Source organism: Malaya genurostris, chromosome 2 (genome assembly GCF_030247185.1).
Source record: "Malaya genurostris strain Urasoe2022 chromosome 2, Malgen_1.1, whole genome shotgun sequence".
NCBI classification, from domain to species: Eukaryota; Metazoa; Arthropoda; class Insecta; order Diptera; family Culicidae; genus Malaya; species Malaya genurostris.
In genome coordinates this window covers 257,706,351-257,731,536 of record NC_080571.1, presented here as the reverse complement: position 1 = coordinate 257,731,536, position 25,186 = coordinate 257,706,351, and the positions used below count along the sequence as shown (strand labels likewise).

Here is a 25,186-nt window from a genome sequence, read left to right as displayed (position 1 = left end):
GGAGGAAGACCCACTCTTTTATCGAGAAATTGTGTTCAGCGACGAAACTCATTTCTGATTGAAAGACTGATGTTGAAGCATTATTTGTGAAATACTGACTGATATGTTGGAGAGAGTTGGTCAAAATTGGGCCAACAATTGCATGAAATCATCTTCAAACATTAAATTATGTTGATCGTTTTATCGCTTCCAATAAAGATTTCATCGGTTTTTAAATTTTTTTTGTGTTTTTGTGTCCTATATCATTGAAAGATAATTTATTTTCATTTGATTCTACGCTCATTCCAAACAGTTCGGTCAATTCAAAGAAATCGATGGGCTTCAGAATCTTTTGGTCACTGTTTCCGGAGTTTGTTGATTTTGTTAGGTAATCCGTCAGAAGCTTTGCAAAGAAGAAAAAAATAGCTAATTTCAAGAAATTCATGTTTCTTAAATATCTCATAACTTACACTCATCATGTTGTATCTCTGGAAACGGAAGACTGATCCGGATACAGTACGATAGCACGCTAAGGAACCATAATCGAAGATGTGCATATATACAAGGTATACTGGAATGAAGTGAGCGTTTTTTTGTTAGAATGAAGTATTGACTATTGCTTTGTACACATCTTGACTACTTTTTTTTATAGATACCACGCTAATGGAAATTTTTGTATTTTGAAGCAAACCAATCAGATAACTAATTTTTTTTTTCGTAGGAATCGAAGTGCTGCTCAGCCAACGCGTGACTATGGTAGTCGGAAGGGGGCAAGTCTGATGAATACGGCACATAAGGTAGCCGCTACCAGTCAAGTGCTTTGATTTTATTCTGGTCCGGTTTTTTCTTTGTGTGCAGGTGCATAGTCGTGATACAAAATTATTTTGCTTATTGTCGGGCCCATTCTGGTCGTTTGTCGATCAATTTATGGTTTAATTTGATCATTTGTTGTCTGTTGCGATTAGTATTAACTATTGCACTAGGCTTCAAAAGCTCAAACTTTAGATATTTTAAATTAACTCAATTTTTCATCGCCAGCAAATATTCGATCCAAAACTAATTATCTTTCGTGTCGTTTCACGAGTGTTTCTTCGGTTTGTCGTCTGTCTTTCGTTCAATTCATGTGGCACCCATTTTCCCTACTTTCGGACTTTTCTAACATTTAAGTATCATCTTCATCCAACATTTCGTCCACGTTCTTCATTTCTCACATCAAAATCATTATCTCTGAACCGTTCGAACTATCTTTTGCATGTTGCTTCTGATAGATCCTGATCAGCATATGCCCCAACAAGCATTCGATGCAACTCTGTAGTACTTTTATGAAAACATAGAGTTAATCAATGATTTGTTTTAGTATTGTCAAAACGTAGAGCCGTCTTGAGCTAGTTTTAAATGTGATCAGATTCAAACGGGGAAAACAGATTAGAAAAATGACACATCAAACAGAACATCAAAACACATCGGCTGAGACCATCAAATACATGTATGATGCTGACGTACTCCATAGGCAGCAAATTGTGACAAATAAAAAATCTCAAATCAGCATCGTATGGCAAAGTAGAAGTGAAGATACATGTGATGCGTGTGTATTGATTCACTGTTTGAATAGGATTATGATTGAAGGCTGTGGTGGAAAGTAAAGCGAATCATGCTTGGTTCTTCTAATCAATTGAGCTATCTCTTCACGTGTTTCTATATGTAGGGTAGTTTAATTGATAACACAATTTCCCCGGTTAGGAGTTAACTACGGGTTAACTGAGACCCGTATCTGCGCTAACATTTTTGCGGTTTTCATCACATATGTGCGTTCGCATGTCATTTTTTGAATCTGTTTTCCCTGTTTGAAACTAATCAAATTTAAAAAAATAAATGCTTTCTGCAAATCATCATTTTCTAGCACGAAATTCGACATTTTTATCTCGATGAATGATATTCTTTGTTCAATGACTTGACTTGACTTTACTTAACGTATTCGGTATTTCTTATATTATAATACATGCAATCTTACACACACTGGTTTACGAAACACACAAACGATGGAGTCTAGTGCATATATTAAATTTCTATCGATTCTATATCGATAGTAAAAATATATAATCTATCAAAACCAAGCCAAGGTGATCTGCGATATCGAAACATTTTTTTCGAGTTACTGCTCATCGGATAATATTTGAGAGTTAATGCAGCTGAAACCTGCATAAAAATTACTTGAAAAAAATCTAATGTTGCTATGAAGTATAAATAAGAAGCAATGTTTTGGATTAATTTAAAAAATCTCTATCCTAAATTTCAGAAATCTTCCCCAATCATCTTTAAATCAACTATAATTATTATACAAACAAGAAATTATACAAACGGCAAAAGACCTTGGACTTGGTCGCATTTAGTTCATGGCTTTGCCAACATTTTGGATATAGATGGGCAATCAATCTCCACTTGAGTTATCGCTTAGTTTTTGCAAAGGTAAACAAAACAATCGGCTCGCTCTGGAAAGTCCCTCGATGATTGACGAAAATGGTCGTTTGGTTGCCACCGAATAAATTATCGCATTATTTGTTTACATTTCTGAAGCCGACGTCATTTTTTTGGCATAACCACATAGCAGACTGATGGTGTCGGTTGCCTTTCTCCCGATAGCATCTTTCGTGAAATTCGCTGGCACCTGACCAGAAGTCGAAGATAGAAAATCTATAAAGCTATTTTGAATATTCATGAGTTTTGTATAGTCGTGCGAATCAGCTGGATCACTCGATAGCATTTTGGCTTGAGGATGGTCACGTGAACCGGTTCGAACGAGTTTGTAAAGCAAGATTTGGTTGGGTTTTGTTGTGTGCCTCGAGGAACTGGCTCATTCATTTGTTTTCCGTCACTTTGTTCACGGCTCGCCGATTCTCGTTTTGTGATTGTTTCGAATTGTCAGCGTCAGCTGCTGATGTAGTGAACGTTTGAATTAGTGCATTAATAGGTCCCGGAATTGAATTGCTAAAATGGCGAAGTAGTGAAAGGCTTTTAAGAGTTTTTTTTCAAACAGACAGATCTATCGTTTTAACTAACTAGAATTTGTATGCCATTAGTAAACCAAATTTTTCAATTGGTTGAATGTGCACCTAGAACAGGATACTGTTGATAATTTTCTGAACTGATTGAAATTTTGAATTTCAATTGGTTAATTGTAGCAAGTGGTTATAAGTGCTTAAAATTCAGAAAAACACTTTAATTTTTGTTATGAAGTTTAACAACTGCGATTGTTCATTTGATAGCGAGCTTCGCTTATCAGTGCCATTACTTTAAATCGCGAATTTCATAACAATACACAGTTTCTGAAAGAAATACGGGAATAGTAAAAAGTTTCATTTATAATAATAATCCGAATACATTCAGTACTAATCCCTGAACACGATTACAAACAGAAAATGCTTGCTCTCATCATTCGAGAAACTCATTACATTACATTTTATGGATCCCAAATATGATTCGGAACTATCATTGAGAGAACATCAGCAAACAAAAATGGACTCAATCGTTTTCTGTGGCACTAAGGCGATGTAGAGAACACCTGGGCTACTAATCACTCAATAAATCCTGTAACTAAGAAAAACATTTTTGTTGAGAAAAATAAAATACATTACTGTAATTTCCTTCAAGAGTAATACAATCATTGCAGTGCTTTTCTAACTTCTTGATGCGGTACTTGTAGAAGGATATTTCTTTACCTACAAAATTGGCTTCACATTCAACAATTGCTTTAACATTGGAGTTGAATTTCTTCCCGGCAGAGCATATTTTTGAGATTAGCAAATAGCCAGTAGCGACCAGATCTGGACTCTTGATTGTTATTCCTTTCTCAAATTAGTCCTTGAAGATTATACCATGTGCATCTCAAAATACAGAAGCCATAACCTTCAAACTTCCCAGCTGTTTGTTGTACTTTTGATCTCTTCGAACGTAGTTCACCGACTGAAGTCCACTCATATGATGATAGTTTGACACAAAAATGAGGTGATGGATCCATGTTTCATCCATTGTCACATATTGACGCAAAAATCCTGAGTTATTATTGTAAACTTGACCAAACACTGCTCTGAATCATCAACACACAGTTGTTTTTGATCGGCTGTGAGTAAACGCGGCACCCACTTTCGGAAGAGCTTTGGTCAAATTCTCATGTATTATTGTAAACACACTGCCTTCTGATATCTTTAAGGCCTCAGCAATCTCACGGAATTTTAATTTACGATTGGATATAACCAATTTGTGGACTTTTTCGGTATTTTCTGGAGTAAGTTCGAGAACCACACGACCAGAACGTTCACCACAATCGTTGTTTGTACGACCACACTTAAATTCAGCAAACCAATAACAAATGTTTTTTGTATGTAGCAGAGTACAAATAACCTTTAGTAGCAATTGTTGAACTTGTACAGTATATTTTCATCAAGAAGCAATGATAAATTTACACATGTTATCGTTTTAAATCCATTGTTTTGAAAATAACAAAAATTGCTTGACTTATTTTTAGCTGATACCATGAAATTTTTATTCAGGCCTATTTGCGTACAAGCTTTACGTGGCCGATTGAGCCGATTTTTTAAATAAAAAATTTTTTGTATTCGATCTCGTTGTCACCCTTTTTCTAGGGGAAGAGGAGCTTCCATTTCCCTCCTGCAAGGATTGAGAGGCACTTTGTTCGTGGCTCGTCGTCCATTGACGCATCGGTGGCATTGTTGATTTCCGTCTTCTTTTCGTTTTTCTTGTTATTCACAGTCTTCATCTCGTTGCTAGTTACTGTAGAAGCGCCTTGTTGTAACCATTGGTTGCAGTTGCTGTTTGGTTAGATGGTGAACAAACAAAGTCTTGGCATTACATTCCTTTTGAGGAATTTGGCCTTTCTGTTTCAACAGACTTCGCAGCCGAATCTTTGTGTACAGAATCATTGCATGGCTAGTACTATGGATCCTACTGACACTAAGAATCCTTCCAGGTCGGGGCAAACATACGACAACTGGCTTGTAAGACCAGCGACCTATGCATTGAACCGCCAACTCGGGACGATGGTGAAGGTTTTTTTGAAACAGGAGCACTGCATTCACTAGTTTCCGTTGTTGAGCGGTTGTCCTTGTTTTTGTTTGTTTTGTTTGTTTTCGCAGTTTCAGTGCAAGGTTTGCCGTAGTGTGCAGGTTGTTCACAAAACTGATATGTAAACAGTTGATTTTCATACGTAATCAGCGTATTACATGGATGTATTCCATCTTGACCACAAACGATGTAAGATGGAATTGCTTTACGTAGTTGCATATGTACAGTTTCCTTGTTGAATTGAATTTCACTTACATTATTAGCGTCTAGATGCATTGTTCTTTAAGTAAGATTTCAATTTTATTTGCTGCTGGTCTAACTTTGCAGCGTTTGAAATCAATACAAATTGAATTTGGTCTTGTAGGCCAAGTTTCAGGCTTTGTTAAATCGTATTTGCCCATTTCGTACACTCTATTGTTCACTTCACTGTATTGTCTTTGTTTCTGTTGTCTCGACCGTAAACGATTTGCGACTGTGTCTGATGAGATGCGAGCACGAACTGAGTGTGTGTTAGTTACCGGACTTATTGAGTAATGTGTTAGTAGCAACAACTGCTAATCTATCATCACCTACCTTCCTGTACACCAGGGAAATTAAGCATGTTTAAAATTTGAAAAAACTGAAAGTAGATTTTCAAAATTGATTTATGAGTATTTGTTCCGGTTGATTTTATTGTTGAAATAAAAAAACAGTTCATTACAAGACAGACAAAGTTGAGTTAATGTTAACGACAATGAAAAAAAATGGTTCATTTTATCTAAGATCGTATTTGTATAATGATACAACTAATAGCGTTTTTCATTGAAAAACACTGATGACGTGGATTGCTCTGGTTTTGCATTTTCGAGCAGAAATGACAAAAGCGGCATAAGTTTACTGTTTAAATGAACCGTATTATTTACTGTTTAAATTAACCGATTTTATTTCATATAAACCAGATAGGTTCTTCCATTTTCTAGTAGAGTTTCAACAATTCAAGCGTATGAATTGATAATTAATCATATTTTTGAAAACGGTATAACATTAAATAACACATTTTCTTTACAAAAAAAATTGATGCAGGGATCTTGGCTGGACTGATGTAGCACCAAATCATTGGATTCTAATTAAAGTACCAGGTCTTGATTGTGGTATGTGAATAATTCCATCGTCTCGCCTCAACGGTTAAATGTCAGTGCAGTAAAATTTAATTTTCAATCGAATGATATCAGATGAAAATGAAAACTATGGCCACTGACCGTCAGCATATCGATACAAATTCATTTGACTTTTGTTACCATTTTCAAGTGAAGCTCGAACCTAGTCATTTGAAGTTTCACCTGCTCAGTTTCAGGTGCCAATGAGTCTAGCTGCTTCATTTTTTTCGTTGTTGGTAGTGAACAAGTTCGAATGAATAGAATCATAAATGAAGTAAAGTATTAAAAATAAAAACTAAGGGGGGGAAAATATGTATTTATGTGTATTCTGTAATTGATATTTCAGATATTTGGTTTGTCTTTCATCTATTATCTTGAACCAATTCGAATGTGTACATGAACCTCATTTCAAGGCCGCTCTCACACTATTGAAAGAAATATTTTGTTACTTCAATAGATCAACTGAAGGTGGTTAAACTGAGCTTTGATTTGAAGAGAATTGATTGAACAACTGAATGCTGCCCGTTCGGAACGCCCGTGTGTGTGAGTGTATGAGTGTGTGTGCGTGTGTGTGTGCGTGTGTGCATGTGTGTGTGCATGTGTGTGTGTGTGTGTGTGTGTGAGAGAGAGAGAGAGAGAGAAGCTTGGTTTTAGGAAATTGCAAACGAAAATAAATTGAAATAATAGTAGTATCAAATATTACCTTGCAAATTAGTTTGAAAGAAACCATCTCATTTGTAAAAACAAACAAAAATGTATGGTTATGAAAAACAAAAGCGTTAGATGAAATAACTGAATTCAAGTTTATTTATTACAGTTAACATGTTTGTAAATTTAAAGCGCTACTGTTATTACTTTGATCTAAAGTTAGTGAATTTAGAACAAATTTTTTAAACTGAATTTATTGTGAAATTGTTTGCCAACAAATTGACAGGAACGCACAAGTAAGATATTTGATATTTTTATCAATATATAGATTGAAACAAATTAATCCACTGAGAAAATACAATTATCATGTTTTGTAGTTTCAAGCAGCAATATTCGCTATATCAAACCAGATTTTCGTTAGTCATTATTGCAATAAAAAATTCGTTGCATGAAAGCCAAATTTAGTTATTAAAAAAAATCTCTGCGTGTAGAAGTTGTTAGATCATTAAACATTTCCATCAGACTTGTGATAAATCTCTTTGAACAGTGTTTAAATTGTTGACCGTTGAATTCAGGTTTGCCAAATCGTATGAGGAATAATATAGCAAAAGGTTTCATCTCAAGTCACAATCTAATGGTTCACTTTAATTGTGGTTCGATTTTCAGGCTGGCGAACTACGATGACGGCCGACAAGGGACACAGCAATACGGCATTCGTAGGTGATGACGAGGTGAACAAGTAAGTGCTCTAGTGAAGTACGAAAGAAGGCAAACATTCGTTAATGTCCAATTGTCAATTGCAGCAAAAAAGCCGTCCATGCGAAGAACATTAGCTCCAACAGCTATGTGCTTGAAATTCAGGAGAAGAAACCCGGTCTCGAGCTGGACTACAACCCGTACGAGCACAGGCACGTGGAGCATCCGACGACGAACAATGAAACATTGATCCACCTGTTGAAGGGTTCCCTGGGAACGGGAATTCTGGCGATGCCAAATGCTTTCCATCACGCCGGCTGGCTGGTGGGTTCCATCGGTACCCTGCTGATCGGTATACTGTGCACTTACTGCATTCACCTGCTGATCAAAGCCGAGTTCGAGCTTTGTCGACGGAAACGAGTTCCTAGCCTTAACTATCCAGCTGTGACGCAAACCGCTCTGCAGGAGGGCCCGGAAATGCTGAAACCGTTGGCCAATATTATTGTGTGAGTTTGCGGCCGGGTTGAGCTGCTAATCGGAGAAATATTGAAAATGAATGCCGGCCTAAAATCCGCTTTATTCTTCTTGCACAGACATATCATCAACGTTTTTCTACTGATCTATCAGCTAGGCACGTGCTGCGTGTATGTGGTGTTCGTTTCTTCGAACATTAAAGCCATTGCCGACTACTACACCGAGAGTGACACCGACGTGCGGCTGTTTATGCTGATCATCTTGCTGCCCTTGATCTTGATCAACTGGGTCTGTATTTTCGTAGACAGTATATGATTATTTCACTATGAATCGCGAAGTTGGTCTCGGATTCATTTGGCACTATGTTCGGGTGGTCCTAGATAAAATTATATTTATTTCATACTAAGAAAAAGTAATGTAACAAAAAATCGATCAGCTGGTTTTGTGACACTTTCCCGCTTGAAATGTGAACAGCAAAATATTTTTTTCTTTCGTAAATCTATAGTTTGCCAATTTTTAATTCGGGACATGGAAATAGATTTGATTAACAAATAATTTACCCGAGGACTAAAAATGATTAACTATTCATGTTATTTGATCGCCGAGTTTGCAAAACTAGAGACGTCTTCCGGTGTGTTTAAGAATAGTTCTCGTTTAGCACTCGAATCACGATTTTACTACGAAACTACCGTATTTTGAAGTGCATTGCCCAGTCTGAATATTTACTTGTAAAGAATGCACAGCACAAATGCTGTAGCTTACTATGTTAATCCGCGTCAAACAACGTGTTTCGCCTTCCACCACTTAACCTTCACCCCATCATCCGCAGGTTCGAAATCTGAAATTTTTGGCACCGTTCTCGACGCTCGCTAATTTAATTACGCTGGTATCTTTCGCCATAATTCTCTACTACATTTTTCGTGAGCCGGTGTCGTTCGAGGGACGGGAAGCGGTCGGAAATATTCTGGAATTTCCGCTATTCTTCGGAACGGTTCTATTCGCTCTGGAGGCCATCGGTGTGGTGAGTAGCGGCTACTGCCGATGCATTTACTCGCAGTTATTTTAGTCATTACACTGTTTTTTGCTTTCTGTTGGACATTTCAGATTCTACCCCTCGAAAATGAAATGAAAACGCCTAAGAAATTTGGTGGAAACTTTGGTGTTCTCAATAAAGCCATGGTGCTAATTGTATTTCTTTACATTGGAATGGGTTTCTTCGGCTATCTGAACTACGGTGCGGACTCGAAAGGTTCGATTACACTCAACTTGCCGGAACAGGAAATGTGAGTAGATACCTAGTAGATTTTCCATTAACCTCCGGAAAAAACTGATACTATTTCTTCTGACAGCTTGGCTCAATGCGTGAAAGGAATGTTGGCTTTCGCAATTTACATCACTCATGGACTGGCCTGTTACGTAGCGATCGACATAACCTGGAATGATTACCTGAAGAAAAACTACGGCGAATCAACACGAAGCACCTTCTACGAGTACGTGGTTCGTACCGTTCTGGTTTTAATCACATGTGAGTTTTCATTAAAAATACTCTTCAAGTTATCATCTAACCAACCAAATTTTTCCACATCACAGTCCTGTTGGCGGTTGCCATTCCGAATCTGGAGCTTTTCATCTCTCTGTTCGGAGCCCTCTGTTTGTCGGCACTGGGGATCGCCTTCCCGGCATTGATTCAAACCTGTACCTACTGGCACGAACGGCACGGTCTTGAGAAGGTCTGGATGGTTTCCAAGAATGTTGTTATAGGTGTCATAGCCGTTTTCGGATTGGTCGTGGGAACGAGCACTAGCCTGAAAGAGATTATTCACACTTTCGGTGATCATGATTAAATTGCACGGAGAAATTGAATCCTATGTTCCAAAAGCAATATTAAGCACTAGAAAAAAAAAGCAGTGATTTCAGACGCACGTTAGACGTGAGATAGTATTATTAACTGTTACTGTTGCTAGGGAGTTTTGAAGAGACACTTGTTTTTGACAAGATCGTCTGGTTGTTTCAATGAGACGAGGATGAAAATCGACACGTCTCTTTAAATCTCAGTCCTTCGAGACAGGAGAAAAACAATGATAGCATTCCTAAGTGATTTTTAACTGTTATGTTTAAGTCAAATGTATTGAAAATATTTATGGGTTATATAGTATTATTTGCATAAACCGAACCCACGGATAGCTGTTGAATTATATGTTAAGACCTCATTTGTAATTGCATCGATAGAGTAATGTGCTGTCCTTGTGCCAACTTTCCTGAACAATAGTTTCATAAATCACGTTGAGATTGAGATAACATATTCAACTGCATCGAAGAATATTATTCGCGAATTTCAGAGCATTTCTCCTGTTTAGATGTTTAGTATTTGACCAATAAACTGCTTGAACATTAAGGTATTAAATAGTTATTAGCGGTATGTTCTGGACTTCGAGAATGCGTATCTGTTCTTTTGTCAGAGAAACATCATTGCATATATTAGAAGGGTAATTAGCCTTCGTTTGATTTTATTTAAATTTTATATAACTCGTTATGTCGTCATAATGATATATTAGGTTAAGGAAAAAGAAATCCATTATTGTTTCAGTTGATGGCTATAGTAATCAATGTTTCAAAAAGTATCGATCAAATAATTTCTGGTTAATGTTCGTTGTCGAGGTAACATCGCACTAAACAAATTCATAATTAAATTCTTTCGAATTTATTCAAGTACAATAAGTTGTCAATTACAGAGTGTTGAAATTGCTTGCTATAAAGTCAAAAATTTAAACCAAACAACTAAAATTGTGAAAGGTTTTTATGATCCCGACACTCTAGCAGCCAAAAATGTGCAAATTTAGATTCTGTTCAGGATGTTTCATGCCAAAGATGCACCACGCCAGGCTCGTTACCAAAAAAATCGATGAAAATCCAGGAACAATTGAAGATGACCGGCATGTTAGTATTCTTAGCATCTACAGAAGCTAAAAAATCGATCATCTGGATTCAAAACGCTTGTACTCAAACGACAACAACAGTTTCTTGTCTATCACTAGCTTTAAACGATTCAGTAAAAGTCCAAATTAAGTGATTGACCATACGGAAGCAACTTATAATAATTGCGTCCAGTCCAACCAAATACTCAGCCGAACCTTCCTGGCCGTTGTGTTCTGGTTTCCAAGGCTTGGGTGCAATAGCTGGATCGTTTAAAGCTAGTGGAATCAGACATTTGGTCAACAGTGTCCCATTGAAAAGTCCATATATATAGTCTGGTCCTGGAACCAAGCGATTACCATAATTTTTTGCATTGCAAGATTTTTTAAGTGATAAGAAAATCAAGAGATCAAGAAAAGAAGAGTAAATAAAGTTTTGAGCTCAACGTAAAAATATTGGATCTCTGTTTTTGCAACCTTATATGCATGGTTGTGAAATATCAAAATTTGCTTAGAACATCAACGAAGTGACGATTTAAGAGGAACGAAATACCTAGTGGTGTCTTTTTTGATATGGTTTGTGCACTTTACATGTTTATTCCTGCGATTCAGCATTCGCGAATATAAAATTTCTGGATTATGCAGAATGTGACACACCTATCAAAAAGTCCCCATTCTGAAAAAAAGATGTCCCCTCTAATTAAAAATTTCTCTAGCCCGTTCAATAGAGACATCTTTTCGATGTCATATATCAAAATTTAATGACATTTGGTTGATTAGTGTGTTATTGAAATTGGAATTGCTACCGCATGCACCAAAATCGCCAGCAACTGTTTTCAGTTCTCAAACTTAAAAAGAAGCTTGCCAGGAAGAATGAAACATCGAATGTTGAGATTTTCGCTGAGACTGAAGCGTATTTTGGGGCTAAGGATGAACCGTGGTGTAGAAATGTTGGAACCATTATATGAATTTTCAAGAAAATTTCAACAATTTGATGAAAAAAAATCGAACCAAAAAAACTTATTATTAATCCACCTAGTGGTTGTCATTCACTTAGTCTAATTAAAACATTTTTTGTTTATTAAGAGAAATTCTAACACGAATTTAGGCTCAATTTGATACGAATTCATTGAGGGGGAGTAACAAAAGTTTACTTCAGCACTTACGTCACATATTCGGCAACATTTCTCAAACCAAATGTATTGAAAATAATACATTTGAACTTCCAGCTCCGGAGATACCATTGATCAAGTTTGAAAAAATATGTGCGCATAGAAAATAGTGCTTTTTGTCGGTTGCGATACTAATACGATTATATCTATAGGACCGAAAGTGTTAGTCATATTATCATCGAGCTTGATCAATAATCTAATAGTAGCTATCCAAAAAATTCAATCTTGTTGAAATCGGTTAAGCCATCTCCGAGAAAAGAGGGCGTATAGAAAAAAGTGCGGTTTGCCGGTTACGTCACTTCTAACGATCATATCTCCGGAACCGGAAGTGTCAGCCGTTTGATTTTTGAAATTGATCCATGGTTAAGCCATCTAGGAGAAACACAGACGCACATACGCACACATTCACACAAACAGTTTCCGATCTCGTCGAGCTGAGTCCAATGGTATATAACACTATGGGTTTCCAATCAAACGTCGGTTTCTTAAGCAATTCTATTATATTTCTATTGAGAAAAGAAAAAAAATTTGTTTTTTATTAGACGCGGATTTTTTTACCAAAGTGTTGTCTGCTGTTGTATTTACATTTCTTTTGCTTTCCTTTTGACAATAAAGGAGTGCATAGACTGTCTCACATCTTATTGTTTACATTCAAACGTCAAACCAAACATACCTCAAAACTAAAACTCACTCATTACAAGAGATACGGATTTCTTTTAAAAGGGGCCGTACCTTCTTGTACAGGAACTGAAAAAGCTCAAAAGAAGTCCAATACAGATAGCCAGCATGAAATCCTGGACACGAAAACGGTAAGGCGCAGTTTCTTTAAATCTAAAAAGTTGAATATTTTCAACCACATTCAAAGGGGAAAAATTGAAATTTAGGTTTAAGGTATTCATTTACAATCAGTTTAATGTAAAATATCAGTTTGAATCAATATAAATGTTGAAACCAAAATTTTTGGTTAGATGAATATCAATTCTAAGAAAACTAGTCAAAACTAATGTCGTTCTCGCTTGATACCAAATTTAACCCAGTTTTCATCCTAGCCGTTGTCGAACTGTTTATATGAAGCCAGTTTCGAACCCGGTTTCAACGTTATTAAACTGAAATTCGAGTCAGTTTCGAACCTGAATCTAATATCGGGTTTGCTCACACCCCCGTTGCTAAGTGCAAAGCCAACACAGTTTCGTGAAAAGTGTTCGTTTGATTAAACTACCCTGGGATAGTTTCAATTTTCTTAATCGAAAACTTAGAAGCTTTGCTTGTTGAAACAGAACAGTTTGTCGGATGTAAATTAGTACCAAAGCAACCATATCCCCCAAACATTTTTAAGCAGCGCATTTCCTCATAACATTGATAATAATTAGTATGTATTAAAAGTTTCGTAAATCGAAATATTGTATGACCTTCTTTAGTAAGAAAAATTTAAACCTACGAAATACGCGTCAGTTCCCATGATAACTTCATCATTTGATGCAAATCTCTTTTCCTGTTCGTTGGAAGAAGCACGTTAAAGTCGTAGGTGGCAAAATGTGCAGAACACGAAGGATGAAGTAATAATTCCAATCCAATAATTGGTCCAATTTGGCAATCGATTTCAATAACGTGAATGACGATGCATTATCGTGAATATGATCGGTTTTCAGCTTTTGCATATAAAAAAAGCTATGCAATTACTCTGAGAATCGACTTTTCAACAGAGGTCCGCACGACCGAGTGTCATATACTGTTCGAATCAGTGTGTGTTTTAAAACAAATTCCTATAAACTAATCAGTGAACTATAAACTGATCAGTGAACTATAAACTGATCAGTGAACTATAAACTGATCAGTGAGCTGAACAGTCAAAGTTGATGTTTAAACAATCTCACTTCGGTTATTCTGTTCCCCGTATACTACTTCACTATGACTGAGGGTATTCAGTCATTTTTTATACCGATAGCGAAAAAAAATTACTTAAACCGGATGCTGAATCATCTACACGTAGCCTTTGTAGTTATGGTACCGGCAGCTTTTTCATGTCGCTCATAGTTTACTCTCAAAATATCAATTTAATCCACCTAATATTACCATGTAAGATTCTGCAAATTGCACTTAACCATTTTACAAAAGCGCTCGAAATTTTTTTACTAATTATGGAGATATTGAACTACAGATGAACTGGATGCACTGTGAGAAAAATCATTTCATTTGAACTTGAGTTTCCAAGAATCGGATTATGCATTTCTAAGCATTTGATTTATATTAACTTTTGGACCTTTCTGGTCAGAAGGACCTATCAATTATGAAGACTGATCATGAATTCCAATGATTATTGATTAGTTCTCATTAGTTTTGTTTTAGGCTGGCAACATGTCAATATTAATTCTAGACCTCTTCATTTTAGCGTGAAAATATTTGATAGAAATGAAATTTACTTTCGTTGCCTTACTTAGAGCAGTTTGTTGTCATACTTAAATGAGACTCACTGGATTCATCACCAATTAAATAACCGTGCCTCACTCACCTCACTTGAGATGACGCCGATTTGATGGCACAGCAGCTTAGGCTATATTGTCAGTTGATTTTCGTTTGTGGACTTTCTTTTCACTGGACTACAAGCGGAAATCTCATTGTTTGACTACGTCGAGTCGTCAAAGTACGGATAAAAATTCTTCCTTTACCGCGAAATACTCGAATTTTCTCCGCACTAACACGATATAACGCGCTCATCTGTTGAGAGTTTCAGCGGAAGTAAAATTAATTGAATTAACTGCTACTGGTCAATATTGTCAAATACTTTTTACTATGATGAGACATGCGTTAAGGAAATATCTACATTTAAGGATAACCTTCAATCAACGAATTGAGATAAAATCGAATACAATATCTTTGAAAATTAAAAAAAAATCGATTGTTGTGGAACGCTGCTGTTACAGTGACGCAAAAAACTTTAAATGAATGCACATATTTTCATCTTACTGTTTTAGTCAATTTATCGAATAAAGACAGCCAGGTACGTTCCCAGAGGGGGGAGGGCCTAAGGGGCCCTGGCTCCTCCCGAAATCGGAGACCTTTATAGATTATAGAATAGTATGCTGAACTCATATAATTTTATACAACATTTTTTTTAAGTTGTATAATATAATTTAGAAAAAATGTTGACCTTGTTTGGGAGGCGAAAAAACGAAGAAAACCAAACAAAAGTTATGATACGAGATTATAAGTCTAGTGCTCCTTTGGATTGCACCGTGAAATTGTTGTTTCGAATGTTTCGTGATGATTGAGCCCGCAGAGGTACAGTGTCAATATTACATGATATGGTGCTGGATGACTGGAAAGGAAAGGTGCGCAGGCTGAGCGCACTAACCATAGTTTAAGTAAGATTCTGCATATGAAAAAGATTTTCGCTGGATGCCGCGGATACACACTCAGGACTAAAAAGACGAACGCGAGCGCACTTCGGAAGCATGTTTGGCTATGCTGATGCAGATTCGGTTAGACTTTTGGTGTAGGTTGGTAATTGTTTGCCAAACCTGGATCCCAATCGTTGGACGTCAGTGTTTTTGGATTGCCATGGTGAATCTTTTCATGAACTACCTTGAAAATCGAAAATTAAATCATAGTATTAGTGTACTTTATTGGAGCGAATAAATACCGAATATCGCTACCATGGCAACACTGCTATTTTCGAAACCTGTGATCGGGAACCACCGAAGTAAGTTTGTATGGCTATCAAATAATAAGTCTTATAAATTGGAGTAAGGAGTTCAGAATACGAATGATCTTTGCAGTGATTTCTAAAAAAATATCGCATCATCGCAAATCCGTATGGATTGTGGTGGTATTCAAATGGAGAGGTTTTTATACATGTATACATTTATTTTGCTCTAATACGCAGTATTATGGAATATGGAGTTACAATTTGGACCTTGTATCACATCGATCAGATCGAAAAGGTACGAGAATTGGAAGTGTTTCTACCTATTTGATCTACGAAGATTACCTTGGCTGAATCACTACGCTACGAGAATCGCTGTGCTCTCATCAACCAACATACTCGGTAGAATATATGAATATTTCTTTGGCGGTTCTTCGTTTTCGATTCATTCGAAATGTCGCATTCCTACCAATATATGATATACTTAAAGTGTTATTTATTTTCTATAAGAGCTCGTAAATTCTTTTCAGTTCAATAATTACTTTTGAATCTGCACTTACGCTTCTAAGAAACAAGACGTACTAAATGCGCACCAAGAAATAGATTCTAGGCTAGTTTGAAATCTACTATTTGTTATTGATCAAGGTGAAGAACTTATGACGGACACTTCTGCTTCCAAAGATATAATGGTATAAATGACTTATCCGATAAACCACACATTTTTCTTTCCGCTAAATTTCTTTGAGCTGACTAAACCGATTTCGACAATCTGAAGCTCGTTTGAAAGCCATGATTAGGTTTCTAATTAAGTTTGAAAGGCTTGCGAAGAACACTTCTCGTTTCGGAGGTGTAATCGTATAAGTAACGTATCCGAAGAACCGAACTTTTGATATGGATAACATCATAGTGTTTTTTTGTCGTGAATACGACTTACTTTACTATGGGGCGACTTTTCAAAATTATCCTGTACTAGAGAATGGGTAGAACTCAGTCGAAAAAATCACTTGTTATACTTAAGTCAACAACATAATTTGTTCGCAATGCTATCGCATATATGATCAGCAATTTATAGAAAAAAAAATCAGTAGTACGAAATAACCACAAATAACTCAAAACCATAGTTTTATAAAATGTTTGGTATCAACGAGTATTGAAGAGAAAATCTCGTGACACTTGTGTATCGCTCTTGTGCTCAGACAAAGGATTCAGTGCAGAGATCGACATTGCAACTAGGTAGGTATAAAATGTAAAAATTGACTCATTTTATTCATTCTAGCCTGAGCACCATTTTTCTCTCGATTGTCTTGTCTTATTAATTCTGGAAGAAACCTTGCACAATTCAACAACAATATATCAACTTATGAGAACGATTTGAGTTATTCATAAATGAACAGATACGTGTTAGTTTTATTCGTATTCACGTCATCCAGTTATGTCTCTAACACTATCTGTTGTGATACCGCTTCCAAATAGCAAACGCCGACCTTTAACTGTTACGTATAGCTTTAAGCTGAAGGATATATTTTTATTTATGTATGGTATTCCAAATAAATTCAATCGAGAAACTTACAAATTCGGTAACAAAATTAGATATCGTTGTGCTTCGAATTACCACTTTTAGAGGTTATATTGGATGATATTTCACTGTAATTCAATGTACTTATATAAATCAGTATAAAATTATCTCTGTTCTAACTTACGTATTGAACTAGAATAGATGTTTAAAGAAATTTTATCAGTAGATCACTGTAACATATTAAATTTTAAGAAATACAAATTCCAGGCTCTACTAGCCGCACATGTGAGATCATTATTCAGATGTTTGAACGAGGGGACTCACGACTCGTCGTTACATTTTTTTTTTTTTTTTTTAGCTGGATCGATGGGTCAATTTTATTTCATTATTGCATTAGAACATACAAAAGGTTTCTATACTGTATACTCAAACTCAATTTGTTATAGATCCTAATGGGAGGATTACTATCGATGTAATCTTCAATGTTTTCTAGATGCGACAAACCAAAAACTTACATTTTCCAGTCCAAACTCTTCTGATAACGAGTGAGGTTAACCGAATCATCGTAGATGTTTGAACGAGGGGACTCACGACTCGTCGTTACATTCCCCTACCCGTGAACATCGGTCATATCATGCACGTGTTCACCTTGATTTACGACGTCGAGCATTGCTAGCTTCACAACTGCTCTTCTCATCAACCCGGAAGAGGTCCGTACCATCGCCTGTCGTACCCGTCCATCTTTTCCAAAGAATACTTGCTCAACTCTTCCTCTGATCCATTGGTTTCTTATGTTTTCATTAACTATTAACACCAAGTCTCCCTTTTTGATATCTCTTCTCTCTTCGAACCATTTGCTGCGTCTAGTGATCACTGGGGTGTACTCCTTGATCCATCTACGCCACATCTGATCAACTAAATGTTGAACTAGTTTCCAGCTACTGCGCAGTGTACTGCGGCAATCAACTAGATTCGTAGGTGGTTGTTTAACACCCGTTGAGTTTCCCAGAAGGAAATGATTCGGGGTTAACGATTCCTGATCCGCCGACTCTAACGGGATATATGTTAGCGGTCGGGTGTTGATCATTGCCTCAGTTTCCAGCAAAATCGTTTCCAGACTTTCGTCATCAGGTTTTCTTCTAGCGTCGAGCAATCCCTCCATCGCAACTTTGACCGACCTTACCAAACGCTCCCATATTCCTCCCATATGAGGGGCCGCCGGGGGATTGAAATTCCAACGTGTGTTTGTGTTGGTGAATATTGACGATAATGTCTGGTTTCGCATCTTAATTTCTTGCGTCAACTGTCTATGCGCACCTTTAAAATTAGTGCCGTTGTCGGAGAAGATTTCTATTGGAGCACCTCGTCGGGCTACGAACCTCCGAACTGCCATGACGCATGATTCAGTGGAAAGACTATGTACCACCTCTAAATGGATTGCACGGATTGTTAGACACGTGAAAAGAGCAACCCAGCGTTTCACGTTACTTCTCTTGACTCTCACCAGCAAAGGTCCGTAGTAATCTAGTCCAACATAGGTGAATGGTCTAACAAATGTCTCTAAACGCACATCTGGTAGCGGACCTAACGGTGGTGGTTGAGGCATCGCTCCCCTAATTCTGCATACCATACATTGTCTTTTCACCTTAGCCAGTAGGACTCGCAATTTAGGAATCTCGAAACGTTGTCTAATCTCATTTATTACCGTTTCCCGGTTGGCATGGCGATATTGTCTGCAATCAGAAACGTCACATAGTGTTTTCGAGGTAATATAACCGGATATTTTGCATCAAACGTCGCCCAACTTGCTGCTTCTATTCTCCCCCGCATTCGTAAAGTTCCGTATTGGTCTATGAATGGCCAACGTTTCAAAATCGTGCTGGATTTCGCTACCGTGGGATGAAATGCATCAGGCGATCCTCTGGTTTTCCACAGTACCGCTATTTCATTTTGAAAACTTTCAACTTGTGCCTGCATCCAAAGTTTTTGTTCCGCATATATCAGTTCCTTCTGTTGTACAGCGCCTAGTTCTAGAGGTTCACCTGATTGTTTATTTCTAATGTTTTCTACAAACCGGTGCACGTATGCCAGTGTACGTATAAGTCGTTCCCAACGACTAAATCGTTCAAACTCAATCAATTGATGTTGTTGTTCGTGATAGTTCACTGCCGCCAACTCTTCTGTATTGGTTATGAATGTAGAAGGGGGTGACCATCTCTCCTCCAGTTGGCATAGAAAATCGGGACCCCGGAACCATCGATTGTTTCCGGATACGTTAGGGCCTTTTCCCCACTTCGTGGCTTCGTCTGCCACGTTGTTTTTAGAGGGCACCCAACGCCATTCATCGATGTTCGTAGTAGCCAGTATCTCTCCAACACGAAACGCCACGAATTGACTATATTTGCGCTGCTTCGATTGTATCCATGCCATCACCGTACTGGAATCAGTCCACAGATGACGTTTTGAAATTAACAAAGTATGATTGGAACATATGTTATTCAACAAGCGGCATCCCAGGACTGCGGCTAGCAGTTCTAACCTTGGTATCGATATCATTTTTAGCGGTGCCACTTTAGTTTTCGACCCAACCAGGGCCACTTGTATTCCGTTCGTAGTTTCTAGGCGAAAATAAGCAACCGCTGCGTAAGCACTAGCACTTGCATCTACAAACACATGTAACTGCAATTCTTTTTGTCCGTCGTAGGGTATAAATGAAAAGTAAGAACGGGGAATCCTAAGGGTTTCCAAACACGGGAGTAAATCAATCCATGAGCGCCATTGATGGAAAAGACTGTCGTTTATTGAATCATCCTATTTGGCTCCGGACGCCCAAATGTTTTGCATCAAAATACGACCGTGTATTAAAACGAAAGAAATGAGGCCCAATGGGTCAAATAAACTCATGACTATTCTGAGCACTTCCCGTTTAGTTGGCACGCGACTGTCATTCAATAACTCTTGCAGGTTATCACGAACTGCTAACGAATAAGTAAAGCAGTCCTCCTCGGGTATCCATTTCATTCCTAACACCGATTCGACTCCATCCACTGACTCTAAATGCATATGCTTTGAGTCATCCATCATGGCTTCGCCCATGCCGCTTAACACTGATTTTGAATTCGACAAGAAATTCCTTATTACAAATCCTCCCATTCTGTGTATCATCTTTACTTCGTTGCCCACCTGGATAGCTTGCTCTATTGACTCGAAACTATCCAAGAAGTCATCTACATAATGGTTTTCTACGATGGCTTTAACTGCTCGCGGGTATTTTTCTATATATTCTTGCGCATTCCGATTTTTTATGTATTGGGCCGAGCAAGGCGAACAAGTAGCCCCAAATGTAGCCACCTGCATGACAAATATCTTAGGGCTCTCGGATGCTTTATCTCGCCAGAGAAATCTTTGTGAATGTTGATCAGTTTCTATAATTTTTATACGGTGAAACATTTCTCTGATATCGCCGCATAGGGCGATTGGATATTGTCGGAATCGAACAAGTACCGCGGGTAGTGCTGTAACCATGTCTGGTCCTTTCAATAACGCTGAGTTTAAAGAAACTCCATCTACCTTTGCAGCAGCATCCCAAATGAGTCGAAGTTTTCCAGGTTTTTTAGCATTTGTAACAACACCCAATGGAAGGTACCATGTTCGGTTGAGTGGGGACGTACACTCTTCCGTTTTCGTAATTAGTCGCGCGTACCCCTTTTCTTGATACTCGCGTATGAGTATACGTACTCGTTCGTAGAGCTCTGGTTCCTTGAGCAGTCGTTTTTCTAAAGATTTGAGACGCCTGTATGCCATGGGGTAGCTATCTGGGAATTTAATATCTTCACTTCGCCAGAGTAGCCCAGTTTCAAACCCACCATGAATACGCTGTGTAGTTTTCTTGAGTAACATTTTGGCACGCTTATCTTCATCCGATTCCGGTTTTGGAAAGGGTGAAGTGATACCTGCTCCATCTAGCATTAAATACTCGCGGACAATTTCATTTAACTCACGTTCTGAATCGTTAATTCCGTTGAAATGAAAATTGCATACGAAACGTGATACTTGTACATCAGGACTGCCACCATAAATGCTCCATCCAAGTCGGCACTTTGTGGCTATAGGTCCTTTTTTACCACACTCCCTAACTTTTAGAGGAACTGTTAGGTGGAGGTTTTGCAAACCTATAAGCATCTTAGGTTCGACATTTTGGTAACTTGCGACTGGAAGGCCGCTAAGATAGGGATACTGCTGTGTTAAATCATTATATATTAAGGTTTGTTTAGGTAAACGAAGGTTTTTTACTGTTCGAACGTTCGTTAATTGGAAATGTACATTCTTATTGCTTCCCGCCACAGTAACATTTATCCGTTGTGAGTTCGACTCACTTCGTTTGACGTTTCCTGTCCATTGGAGGTGAAGAGGTTCTATTGGCCCGATAATACCTAAACGTTCTGCAACTGTGCCTTCCATGAGAGTCAGAGAGGATCCTTCATCGATGAATGCGAAGATATCATGTTGCTTGTTGGGAGTTATTACAGTAACGGGCAAGATTCGAAACATCGGTTCACTTGCATTGGAATCTCGGAGTCTAGTAGTGAAATTTCGGCTGACCATAGGAGGTGGTGGGTGTAGTAGCGTATGGTGACGTAAACGACAACCGTGTGCTTCACAACCTCTCCAGGATTTACAGGTCCATTTGCCGTGATAGTTTAAACAGGTTCTAAAAGGTGATTTTTTTGAGGTTAGGATTTTCATGCATTAGTATTTGCTCAGATTTTTTGAGGTTATGATTTTCATGCATTATTATTTGCTCAGTATGCTTTGACATTTCATCATGAATAGACTTACTAACGAGCAACGCTTGCAAATCATTGAATTTTATTACCAAAATCAGTGTTAGGTTCGAAATGTGTCAAATTCGACAAATTTTGTTCAGCGATGAGGCTCATTTCTGGTTGAATGGCTACGTAAATAAGCAAAATTGCCGCATTTGGAGTGAAGAGCAACCAGAAGCCGTTCAAGAACTGCCCATGCATCCCGAAAAATGCACTGTTTGGTGTGGTTTGTACGCTGGTGGAATCATTGGACCGTGTTTTTTCAAAGATGCTGTTGGACGCAACGTTACAGTGAATGGCGATCGCTATCGTTCGATGCTAACAAACTTTTTGTTGCCAAAAATGGAAGAACTGAACTTGGTTGACATGTGGTTTCAACAAGATGGCGCTACATGCCACACAGCTCGCGATTCTATGGCCATTTTGAGGGAAAACTTCGGAGAACAATTCATCTCAAGAAATGGACCGGTAAGTTGGCCACCAAGATCATGCGATTTGACGCCTTTAGACTATTTTTTGTGGGGCTACGTCAAGTCTAAAGTCTACAGAAATAAGCCAGTAACTATTCCAGCTTTGGAAGACAACATTTCCGAAGAAATTCGGGCTATTCCGGCCGAAATGCTCGAAAAAGTTGCCCAAAATTGGACTTTCCGAATGGACCACCTAAGACGCAGCCGCGGTCAACATTTAAATGAAATTATCTTCAAAAAGTAAATGTCATGTACCAATCTAACGTTTAAAATAAAGAACCGATGAGATTTTGCAAATTTTATGCGTTTTATTGTTTAAAAAAGTTCTCAAGCTCTTAAAAAATCACCCTGTACATAGCGAATGTTGTTGAACGACACGATTTTTTTCTTCGTACGACCAGGATTTGAAAATATCACAATCGGCAACTCGATGACTTGAGCATTTACAAGCTACACACATTTTCGATGGTTTTGGTGTCACGACTTCTGATCCGACCGATTGAAGTGTTACTTCTTCATGTGATTGGATAAATCCCCTTTCCTTCGCCTTGGACTTGGATTCTAGCGTGTCCAGTGGGGCACTATCTATTACCTCACATGCCATATTCACGAGCGCAGACATGAACTCTCCGAAGTTAGCTAACGAAACATCTTGTAGCTTACTTTTGTACACAGACCATTCGAGTTTGAATTGGGTGGGCAATTTCGTTAGCATTTCTTGTAGTAACATGGGGTTTGTTAAGTGAGCATACTGCTTGGCTCCTTTAATATACTGCACAAGGTTTTCCACTGCAGTGCCAAATTCAATTAACTTTTCTAGATTATCCGCTCTGAGTGGTGGTAGCTGTCTAATCTTGTCTATTACTGAGCGAATTAATTGCTCGGGACGTCCATATCGTCTACGTAGGGTAGATACGACATGTGAAACACTTTCTGGTAACAATAGATGACCTCGTACACTTTCCAGTGCTTGTCCTCTCAAACACCGTTGTAATCGTATTAAATTCTCATTATCTGAAAATCCGCAGGTTGCAGTTGACTGCTCATAATTGGAGATCCATATTGGCCATTCCTCCGGATTGCCCGAAAATGTTGGTAGCTCTTTCCCCATGACCTGCCGAGCAGCAAGTTGGCATGCTGTTGGGCCAAGCTCAAATTCCATCGGTTTCTGAGTGTGTGTGCTCACGTTCAACAGATTGGTCCCAGAGCATGAGGGCACTAAATGACGAGGGTCGTCATATATTGACGGATTCATCGACAGATCCATTGACGGATTCATTGACGAATTGTTTGGTGGTAATGGTGGTAAGGGAATGGCGGAAATTGAAGGCTGTTCGGGGGCTGGATTTTGCTTATCCGTTTCCACCAACCATTTCTGAACTTTGTCTTTCGTTCCATTTACAGACGTAATACCGCTGGTACGGCTGCTTCCCTGCACTGACAACTCATCGAGAATTATTTTTTCCTGCTCAAGGACAAGTTGCTGTACCTGGAGCTGTTTTTTGCGAAATTCATTATCGATTTCTAATTGCTTTTTTCTTGTTTCGTATTCCAATGCAAGCTCTTCTTGTCGTAACTTCTGCTGTTCCCGAACGAGCTTGAGTTTTTGTTCCAAGCAGTATCGGCTGTTTTGTTTACTTTCGAGTTTCGAGCGCTTCGATCCAACCTTGGATGAATTCTCCGTAGTAGCTTTTGTTACCTTCAGAACCGGAACATCTTTTGTTTGGTTTAATTGTACTTGCTCTATGGCATCCTGAATAGTAGCAACTTTCACACAATTTATACAGTTCCAGGGACGGGACTCTACGCTAGAATCTACATTCGCGCATTTAAAGTGGAACCAGGAATGGCACATGTCACATACTACCATTGCATCGTAATCATCCGTGAGTTCGCAAAGGCCACAATTTGACTCCGCAGGCTCCTGAGTGATCATCTCGTTATGATTCGTAATACAAGCACCACGAATTTCTTAAAGAATGTTGTGATACCGCTTCCAAATAGCAAACGCCGACCTTTAACTGTTACGTATAGCTTTAAGCTGAAGGATATATTTTTATTAATGTATGGTATTCCAAATAGATTCAATCGAGAAACTTACAAATTCGGTAACAAAATTAGATATCGTTGTGCTTCGAATTACCACTTTTAGAGGTTATATTGGATGATATTTCACTGTAATTCAATGTACTTATATAAATCAGTATAAAATTATCTCTGTTCTAACTTACGTATTGAACTAGAATAAATGTTTAAAGAAATTTTATCAGTAGATCACTGTAACATATTAAATTTTAAGAAATACAAATTCCAGGCTCTACTAGCCGCACATGTGAGATCATTATTCATCTCTCTCCTTCTTCTCTGACATTTATCTGTCTGTTTTATCTACTCTTCTGATAACGAGTGAGGTTAACCGAATCATCGTAGATGTTTGAACGAGGGGACTCACGACTCGTCGTTACACTATCTATTCACTTTTATATAGCGGTGAAAATTGGAAATCAAGTGAAAAATACACACAGAAATGTCAGGTTAGGAGCATGTACAGCTCAATCATTTTTTTTGCCAACCACATTCCTTCACACCAAAGAGCTACCTGGTAGTGGACGCAAACTAATCTTAGCCCAAAAAA

At 38.0% G+C, this 25,186-nt stretch overlaps 3 protein-coding genes across 3 annotated transcripts in view; 1 reads left to right on the top strand and 2 right to left on the bottom strand.

Annotated features, from left to right (window-relative positions):
* LOC131429632 (proton-coupled amino acid transporter-like protein CG1139) overlaps positions 1 to 10,407 on the top strand; it is a 40,741-nt gene extending 30,334 nt beyond the window's left edge. The window contains exons 2-8 of the mRNA XM_058593883.1: positions 7,509 to 7,581; positions 7,646 to 8,044; positions 8,132 to 8,300; positions 8,842 to 9,033; positions 9,117 to 9,295; positions 9,362 to 9,537; positions 9,603 to 10,407. Coding sequence (XP_058449866.1) covers positions 7,523 to 7,581; positions 7,646 to 8,044; positions 8,132 to 8,300; positions 8,842 to 9,033; positions 9,117 to 9,295; positions 9,362 to 9,537; positions 9,603 to 9,856 — 1,428 coding nt within the window. The 5' untranslated portion in view covers positions 7,509 to 7,522 and the 3' untranslated portion in view covers positions 9,857 to 10,407. The remainder of the gene's footprint in view (positions 1 to 7,508; positions 7,582 to 7,645; positions 8,045 to 8,131; positions 8,301 to 8,841; positions 9,034 to 9,116; positions 9,296 to 9,361; positions 9,538 to 9,602) is intronic.
* Positions 10,408 to 17,865: 7,458 nt separating this feature from the next.
* LOC131429193 (uncharacterized) lies at positions 17,866 to 18,861 on the bottom strand. The gene has a single exon (XM_058593243.1). It carries the CDS (start codon positions 18,859 to 18,861, stop codon positions 17,866 to 17,868), a length of 996 nt encoding a protein of 331 aa, XP_058449226.1.
* A 4,033-nt stretch (positions 18,862 to 22,894) lies between these two features.
* LOC131429192 (uncharacterized) lies at positions 22,895 to 24,726 on the bottom strand. The gene is made up of 2 exons (XM_058593242.1): positions 24,653 to 24,726; positions 22,895 to 24,592 (listed from the first exon to the last, which is right to left on the bottom strand). Exon 2 carries the CDS (start codon positions 24,485 to 24,487, stop codon positions 22,895 to 22,897), a length of 1,593 nt encoding a protein of 530 aa, XP_058449225.1. The 5' UTR covers positions 24,488 to 24,592; positions 24,653 to 24,726.
* Positions 24,727 to 25,186: the final 460 nt, after the last annotated feature.